The sequence below is a fragment of the Solanum verrucosum genome, unplaced genomic scaffold (genome assembly GCF_900185275.1).
Source record: "Solanum verrucosum unplaced genomic scaffold, falcon-dt-bn FXZP01000060.1, whole genome shotgun sequence".
NCBI classification, from domain to species: Eukaryota; Viridiplantae; Streptophyta; class Magnoliopsida; order Solanales; family Solanaceae; genus Solanum; species Solanum verrucosum.
Genome location: NW_026020129.1, coordinates 3510561 through 3519860, shown reverse-complemented (window position 1 = coordinate 3519860; position 9300 = coordinate 3510561). Strand labels below are relative to the sequence as shown.

At 35.1% G+C, this 9300-nt stretch overlaps 2 protein-coding genes and 2 non-coding genes across 7 annotated transcripts in view; 3 read left to right on the top strand and 1 right to left on the bottom strand.

Moving 5' to 3' along the window:
* The window catches only part of LOC125826461 (60S ribosomal protein L13-1), a 196701-nt gene that overhangs the window by 144949 nt on the left and 42452 nt on the right, over positions 1-9300 (top strand). The window lies entirely within an intron of this gene.
* Positions 901-7439, bottom strand: LOC125826458 (ATP-dependent Clp protease proteolytic subunit 4, chloroplastic). 2 transcript variants are annotated; one of them, XM_049505792.1, is made up of 3 exons: positions 6975-7439; positions 3111-3606; positions 901-1146 (listed from the first exon to the last, which is right to left on the bottom strand). In XM_049505792.1, exons 1-2 carry the CDS (start codon positions 7388-7390, stop codon positions 3123-3125), a joined length of 900 nt encoding a protein of 299 aa, XP_049361749.1. In that variant the 5' UTR covers positions 7391-7439; the 3' UTR covers positions 901-1146; positions 3111-3122. The 2 variants fall into 2 exon arrangements, with proteins under 2 accessions (XP_049361749.1, XP_049361748.1); XM_049505791.1 differs by having other exon boundaries at positions 901-1142.
* Positions 8707-8880, top strand: LOC125827238 (small nucleolar RNA snoR143). Its single transcript, XR_007442988.1, has one exon. It is a non-coding gene; the product is annotated as a small nucleolar RNA snoR143 (small nucleolar RNA).
* On the top strand, positions 9136-9228 carry LOC125827231 (small nucleolar RNA SNORD96 family). Its single transcript, XR_007442981.1, has one exon. It is a non-coding gene; the product is annotated as a small nucleolar RNA SNORD96 family (small nucleolar RNA).

Below are 9300 nucleotides of genomic sequence, written 5' to 3'. Positions count from 1 at the left end.
TGAATATACATTTGAAGATTTTAACCGGCAAAATAGAATTGTTTAGTGTTCTTGTGGAGTATCTTTTGGAAGGCCGGCAAGCTATTATTAGGGGGAGTGTGGGCTGACCCTTTCAACAGTTACCTCGCGTGATTGAAATTCTTTCCATTTTTACTTAAAGATCTCAAATTCGAGCTGTGAAATGTAGAATTAGTGGAGTTTGTAGTGCTCATACGAGCCAATAATGGGTGGTTGACGTAATGGGCTCACTAGTGCAAAGTCAAATTAACCGAGTCAATAAAACCACACTTGACACAAAGTTAAATTAGTCGAGCCAGTAAGTTTCAAATATTGAATTATTAAACTAGAAAAAGAAAAAAAAAAGAGAAGCATTATAAATAGTTTTGAGTCAACTAAAAGATGTCTTGCTTGTATGTATGTACTAACTAATTCTATATGATTTTGGCATTAACTACTACTAACTTGACACAAAATTAGGAACAGAAAGCATAATTTGACTATGTACAAGGTATTAACTTCATCCACACTTGGTCTCATTTTTTCTAACAATAAAATTCATGATACCTTTCCACAAGCATCATTTGATCAACATAGGAAGCGTGTTGACTAAGTAGCTCCTCCATGTGAGTTATGTCGTAGACAAAGTTATCTCGAGATTATAGTTCTGGAACTAATTTATCCCACCTCTCATATGGGATATTAAAATATCAAGTTTGAAGTATAAATTTAATCTTGGAACATCTCACCTTGTCTCATGAACCTAACGACCCACACTCCAATGTCAAGTTGTGGACAGATGAAAACAAAGTCATAATTTAGGCAAGAAACTGTGAAATATATGGTTGAAATTAATAGTATTGAACCATCCACCACCAGTATCCACTCTCAATAAAAATAACAAAAGGGAGAGAAAAGGAATTATAGAAATCTAGGTAACAAACTAGTCACTAAGTAGAAAGTAAAGGGTATACAAAATGTCAATAATGGCTTTAATATCAAATTCATTGCAATTCATTCTCCAAAATCTTCCCCTGAATGAATGGTCTGCATTTGTAACTCCTAGAAAATTCTACAACAAACAATAGCGATGAGGATAACGCTGCATGTTCAGGTATGCGATATTTCTGAGCCAAGAGCCACCCCTACCTGATAAAAGGCATGCATCAGCTATAACAACATCAGTTTCAAGTAATTAAGCAAATCATAAATCACATTTGTGTCATAAAGTAAACTCATTTCAACAAATAAGCATATTGATAATTAAAAGAATGGACACATTTGTTTTGATTAATAAACCTGTGTAACTAATTATGTCCCTTGGCAGTTGGCAATATCAAATGCAACTCCAGTCCCACAATTGATCCCATGCACAGAGTAACCCCATCCCCCATTCACTTTCCAAATCCCATTACCTACATTGCGTACACTTAATCATGTTCAGACATGGGACTCAGGAATTGAACAAGCAGAGATCAGCTGTTACAGGATTGAGCAAGCAGAAGAACACCTCAACTTTGTGGTCGACCATATGAATCCACCCCAAGTCCCAGACCATGTTTCTCCATTTATCTCAGACCAACATTATACAAAATTAAAAATAAAAACTTTAGATTTTTCTTCTTGCATAAAAATCTGCAACAAGGCTAAAAACACTTCTAGAAAGCATATGACCTAAAGTAAATGTCCTAATTGACAAGCATATTTCGGACAAATTTGTATCACCTATATAGATCTTTTGTTTCCATTATGCTATATATTTGCATGGATTCCATGAGATAGTAGGTCTTTTGAGAGCACTTCCCTTCTATGACTAACATCAATCCTTTTCTTTTTCTTTTTATTGTTCTCTCCCTTTTTTGACTTTTTTCATTTCCATTTCTGTTTTTGGTCTTCCACGGAGGACCATTTCACAGAAACGGCTGCTTCTAAATTAAAAGTTCAAAGCATACTGTAAAATAACATCTACTTGACCCTTGCAAGAGCCCAAGATTAACTTCTACCTCCAACAACAGATTCATAACAAACTATCTGCCAGAATTATCAAGGCATGGGATGTTTATTTACATTTTTGTATAACTTTTTGAACAATTCATTAGGGGGTTCATCTAATAGACATGTAACACATACTGTCTGCATTAAAATTCAACTCAACCATAAACTTGAAGAAGCAAATTTTGCAATTTTTTCACATGTAACTGAATATCTGCAAAAGGCCTATATCTTTGATATTCCTTTTTTCTGATAGGTAGATCTTGATATTCCTTCGTAGTGCCTAGATACATATACTGAAGAGTCTGAGCAACATAGATTTCTTTACCATCTAGCTCAAATGTACTTGGTAAGTGTTGATGCAATGATTACCCTCTTTCCAATAATGACCTAATTTTGATGTTTGTAAAATGTTCCCTTTTTTTTGATAAATAAATTGTAATCTACTGCTCATTGAAAAAATACAATATAGTAGAGTAGATCATTGCATAGAGTTTGTAGCATTGGCTCTTCTTTGTTCTTATTCTACTTTATTTGCTAATTCCAACATTCATACAAATACTACTACGCCTCAATTCCAAGCAAGTTGGGATTGGATATATGAACCCTCACTGACCATGTCACTCTATTTAAGCTCATTTAAACACAAATGACTGATTCTAGCATTCATAACATTTATAAAATTCCTACCATAAGAATGAGCAAGTGAGCAACAAACAGAACTTTTCCCCTTTAGCCTCTTTTCGACGTTAATGCCTCTTTGAACTTCTAAATCTTGCCCAACTGCGGTTTCCCTTAACGAATATTTTACATGTCAACATAAATACCTAAAATCCACTCTATTTTAGTGGATTTTACTGCAAGGAACAGATATTACCCATCAAGCAAATTATTATAGCCAGTTACGTGTATAAGTAAACATGAACACTCCTTTATAAATTTAAAAGAAGTATAGACGCCTAAGAAGAACCATACTCAATCCTCATTTCTGTGATGTAACCTGACTCAACCATAGAGACACACTTTGGAGTTGAGTGCAATGTAGCTAGTTGATCATATTCTTTGACTCCACTCATAAGCTGTCAAGATTATGGAACATACACAGAAAACAAAGGAGGTACCTGTTGCACCAGCTAATAGATCTCATCATCAGGGATATCTGGGTTCAAAAATTTCAGAGGGTCTTGGATCATTTCTTGATTTTTCAATGTAGGTTTAACTCTTTCAGGGACAGGCATAAGTGGAATGATGCTATCTCTATCAATTACACCGTCAATTAGCCCAAATTCTACAGCTTCAATTGGGGACATGTAACGATCTCTATCAATATCTTTCTGAACTTGTTCATATGATCGTCCAGTGCAATTAGAAAAGATTTTGATAACATTGTCCTTGTTATGCATTATTTCTCGGGCTTGAATTTCTACATCTATTGCTTGACCACTTGCACCTCCAAGTGGTTGATGTATCATAATTCGAGTATTAGGCATTGCGTAGCGTTTTCCTTTGGTGCCACCGGCAAGGATTATTGAAGCTGTGGAAGCTGAAATGCCAAGTGCGACTGTGGATACATCAGCCCTCACCAACTGCACAACGTCAAAGATAGCCATTGTTGCGCTGGTAAACAGGAAGAGGTAGATCAAAAGAGAGAAAAGGTAAAAGTATTTCTACAAAAGATTCAACATTCTTTCATTAACAAATTGACATGAATGCGTGAAGAAAACTAAGATAATCAATTGAATGCTGACAACTGAAATTTTTGCGAATTGAAAAACTAAATTTTGATGTATGGGCCTCGCATGTTCACTCAGCCTTCAGAATGGATAGATCGAAGTTGGACCTGACTCTGAAATCCTTATAATGTTCAGTGAGTGGAAAACCAAATGTTACGATGCAGTTACAAAACACTCAGTTATCAACTCAAATGAACAGATCAAAGATGTTACTGGGGGAAGGGAAAAGCATAGAGACCATTACACTCATCTGCTAAAGATAAGTGCAAGTGGAACAAAAAAGAGAAGCACTAGATAGTCGGTTTCTTGACAAAATCAAAGAAACAGAAGGGAAAGAGTGTACAATGACCTTTATATACCATGGATCTGCTCTCAAAAACTGACACTGCTAAAATAAATGCAATTGAAAAGAACTGATAATGCATGTTCTGCTCAACAGTCTCAACTAAACTTTCATAGACACCAAAGAGTAGATCATATAGACACTATAATTATTTCTATATCAAACCCCTGCTTGTTAGTATAAGAGGGCAGCTATCCTTTTCCTCTTAATCAAAGATTCAACCAGTAATCAAAGTTGGATTACTTATTTTGCTCTCCTCTCCTACACGTTACAAACTTGTCTGCCTTCCGGACCATCTTTGCATACATCTTTTTGGAAATTTCAAAGACCTCCCTCCAATTTTTGCATTTTAGCTTCGTAACACTACTTCTCCAGGTAGTTTAAGATATAACGCTACCTCCCTTGTTTTAATTTCTTTGTAACACTCTTTTAAACTATTTATCACTAATGTAAGAAAAAAATTACAATCTGCCTATTCTACCCTTTCAGTGAGTGGGTTCATGATCATTAAAGGAAGATTAATAATCATAAGAGAATCAACTTAATATGAAATGGAACCTAAGATAAGAGAGCAAAACTTGTCATCTGTCCATTCAAAGGTTACTCAGAAGAGGATCATAAACCCTTCAGTCAAATTTGATGTGTATCTTAAATGAAAACAAACGGCAACTATTAGTCATTTGCAACCCATGACGAGAAAAACGAAATAGCAGATTTACAATGGAGATAGTAACTTGAGATATTAATATCCAAGCTCAAGGGAACCTAATTTATTTTCGCCACTACACATCTTATAGAGGAGCCATCTTCATCCTTATTTGCTTCACACATTGTAGACATCAGAGAAGCTGTTTGGAAAGAAGAGAAACTAATTGAAGAGGAATTAGATTTTTATTATTAAAGAAGATATTCATAAATTCATTAATTAGAAAAGAGGAATTTTTTTACATTAATGATAAATAGGTTAAATGAGTTGTTTTAGAGAAAAACACAGGGGGTAAATGCAGTATCCTAAACCACAAGGTAGGTTAATATTGTTTTTATAAGCCACAAGGGAGGTTAGTGTTACAAAGCAAAACTTGAGTGGGAGGTCTATGAAATTATCCCCCTCGGCAAGGTCTTTACATGCACCTACTTTCGTACCAAATTAACTTTAGACAACCCAGTTAACAATATCCCTTGTCAATCCCTTGTTTTGACAGTTTGAATAATACCCAATCTCCTGCGAATTCGTTGTATTGATACATACGTCTGATTTCCTGTTTCAAAAAAAACGTCTGGATTTTGATAGGTTCATTTTAGTTAGGTTAGAGATTTGTAAGTGAAAGATAACCATGAGATTTGGAGAACATCTAGTTTTAGAGGATCCCTAATTTTATTGTAGTGAAATGAAATGGGCCTAAATAAAGAAAAATGGAAATAGAGGATTCATATAACAAACCTCAACTAGTTTGGCATTGAAACAGTATAATTGTTATTGTAGTTCCAAGTTTGGCACTATTTCTTTCTTTCTGATCATATTGTGATATTCAGATACTTGATGGAAAACATATACAACATACAGGCAATTCAGTAAACCTGTATCCAAACTGAACTAACATTATAAAGACTGGAAATGCCTCTACCTCAAGTAAGAAAAAAAAGTGTCATATCACATTGAGCTGATATAGACAGTATATCAGCTTTGCCAATTTTGAGTATGATCCCTGCGTATTTCTTTCACCCTGAGCACCACTGATTATCATCTAGTATAATTCTAGCATGCACCACTTCTATTCAAGAAAGGAATTCCATCAACACACACATTTTTTTTTATGATAAATTCCTTCAGCACATTAGCATGAAGTCTCCAAATTACGTTACACTAATTAATCTGAAGTTTTTTGTTCTTCAATTCTTAATCTAATCCCAGTTCCATGTGTGATGGCTTTAAGATGTAATAGAATTGACATGAAGCTATAACAATAAAGTATTTCTTATCCTTTCCTCACAAGCTAAAAGGGTTGCTGAAAAAGTATACATTAAACTCATCGCTGCATCATATACCCAGTTCTCCCCAAGACAAAAAGGAAAATAAATAAACAACTTCTTCATCAAGAAAAAATAAATAACTTATTGCCGCATATTTCTGCAACTTGTATTAAACATGCTGCATGATCACTCGAAATCAACACATTATACGAAAGTCAGAGTTCTTGTATCATCTCAAGACTGGCATTGATGTTTTTACGGAAGGAAAATAACTTACCACCACATTTACCTATCAAATAATAACTAATCACCATACATTCGTGCTACTTGTCTTACACAGCACACATGGTCCGCATATTCAACATCAGAGTTCATATCTTACAATCGGTATGAAATATCCAACTACATCAAATTATGATGTAGACATATGTCTTTCCTCCTGAATGATCATTTTAGCTACAGAAATGTTTCATCAGTCTGATCTCTAAACTACCAGACATCATGTGAAGTGCTACATAAACTTCACATCATAAGGCAAATTTCAGCAGCATATTCAATTAAGACAAAAAAAAAAACTAAAACGTAGCTTGCACCTTCAAAACAACCACACGCTACCCTAAAGGTAACACCTTTCCAAGCAACAATTACTACTACTACTACCAATGTTGCTCAAACTCTTCAAAATGTTCATGGGTGCGCATCAAATCCTTCAAAAGTAGTGTATTTTTGGAGGGTGCGACAAGTTATTGGAGAGTCCGAGCAACATAGACTACTGCAACACTACACTTCAATCCTAAACTAACTGGGCTCGACTACATGAGTCACTGAGCTCATTGCCTCCGGGTACTCAATAATTCACCTTGTAGGACAAAGGTGTCACAAATCCAACTTCAAAATTCAGATATAAATTCTAATCCTATGTTAATAATTAGAAATACCTGAGTGAGCCACCAGGGCAATTAATAAAGAGCCTAATATCTTTAGTGGAATCCAGAGCATCCAACAACAACAACTGACTAATAATAGCATCAGCGAAGAAGTCATCAATGCTACTACCCAAGAAAATTATCCTCTCCCTAAGCAACAGCCCCATTGCGTCTCCTTCAGCACCACGCATAGCCATCCCCGGGCTCTGAGGAGCAGATGCAAGTAGCAAGGACAATTTATCATCCGCAGAATCAGAAAGGGTTTTTGAAGTGGGTTGGTGAGAAGTGAGTGAAGATTTGAGGGATAAGGGGGTTTTGCGAGATGGGTATGGTGAAAAAGTGGGTGAAAGCTTAGGAAGAGAGGTATGGCGGAGATTGAAAGAGGAACAGTGAGGAGATAGAGAAGTAGAAAGAGTTAGGGACTCCATTGGTAGAGAGGAGAATTTGGGTGTAAGGGATGAGGAAAGGGTAGTCGCTTTTTTCACTGAGAAGAGTGAATAAAAAGGACTCTGTATATTTGTTTCGGGTCGGATAAGGGGTATCATTGCACACAGACTTGTTTTTATATACACGGATTAAAAATAAATAAAAGAATTATACAGAAAAAAAAAGTGAAAAATTTATGGATATTTTATTTGTATATAATAATAATAATCATATACTTGATTATTTTAATCAAAATTTATCTTCAGTTTTTGCTTTCAATTGTTGTAGTTTGATAATCTGCTAATGTTTATTTATTGCATCATATCAACAATAACAATATATTCAATGATATTCCACAGTGAATTTATCACCTCTATCTCATGAAGGTGTAGAGGTTGTTTTGGAGAACTCTCGACACAAGTGCAAATTAAAGCAGGTATAAGAAAAAGGATAATGAAGAAAATAGAGTAACTAATAAACGAAAACAATAACATCAAAGATAGTGCTATAAGCAAAATACAATAAACAATAAAAAAGAAATGCATGCATGAGTAGCAACACTCTACTATCGTGACCTTCTACATTAATATGTGATCTCCACATTTTTTTATATAAGGTCATGTCTTAGATAAGATGAAGTTGTATCATGTCTTGTATAAACACATCTCCCTAATACTTTTTTGGCCTATCTCTACCTCTCATTGTACTCGTACCTATTATATTCAACCTTTCACATCATCTACACTTCTCCTCTTCACTTGTCCAAACCATTTTAGTCTGACTTCGTTCATCTTGACCACCATGGAGGTCATTTTCACCTTGTCTTAGATATCCTCATTATGTCCGCACATCCATCTCAACATCTCTGTCTAACCGCATTGTATCACAAAACTAACTTCAAACCCATAGGACTAAGTTTTTTGAGAGCTCAAATCCTTGAGTCTGAAATTATTTTTAAAATAACTTAACTTATAAAACTTGTGAATTTCAGCTATTACTACCTTAAATAGTTGTTCTCAAATCAGTTATCTGTACACTTGGGCCTGCAAATTATTTCCCCAATCTAACATATCAGCCCAAATCGAATTACCCAACAATTTGGCCCATAAAAACAAATCTCTATTTAAATCTTCTCTCCCCCTCATTCACATTTATCATTCTAGGGTTTTCCATCCTCAAATCAATTTTTTTCGAATTACATCAATGGCTTCCATAGTTTTTATCTACGGCATTTCTATCAATGGCTTCCTTATCTTCTCAGTGTTTCCATAGTTTTTTTCTGCATCATTTGTAGCTTTATGCATGAGAGTAACTGTAACTGCACACGCATAAAGGCTATGCTAAAATTTATTGAAATAGTGGAGCCTCGAGCGATAGTGCAAAGATGGAATGCTGAGTTTAAACTCAGCGGCGGCCAGACAACCGTTGAGATGAATCCACAGATGGGTTCCTTTTTACAATGGTACTTGTCTACTAATTTCATCTCATAATTTTGTGATTTTTTCCCTTTTTGTTGTGATGGTTCAATTTTGAAATGGGGCGAGTTTGTTTGCTATGCTTGTATGACCCATATGTATAAAATCATCACAAAAACAAACCCTCTTTGTTGATTTTTATAATCCGAAGAGGGTGTTTCTCATATCCTATCGCCTTGTTGAGCAGAGTCTCTGCAATTATATCTTGGGACTGGCCATGAGAAATATATTCCAATTGTTTACCAATCTGTTTTGCTTTTTCGTTGTGTTATTGGCTGGTGATGAAATCTGTAATAAAAGAACACCATCTTTCGGGACTGAATGGCCCCATAGGCCTTGCTGTTTATTCTGCAATTCTGAAGCCATTTTCCTATTTGATTAAATAGTTTCTTTGTATAGGTACTTTGTGTGGTTGATTAAAAAGCTTAAATCTTTTC

Coding starts and splice junctions, on each gene's coding strand:
- LOC125826458 (XM_049505792.1), bottom strand. CDS start 7,390: ATGGAGTCCCTAACTCTTTCTACTTCTCTATCTCCTCACTGTTCCTCT. Junction 3,607..6,974: donor TGCCCTGGTGGCTCACTCAG/GTATTTCTAATT, acceptor CCTGTTTACCAG/CGCAACAATGGCTATCTTTG.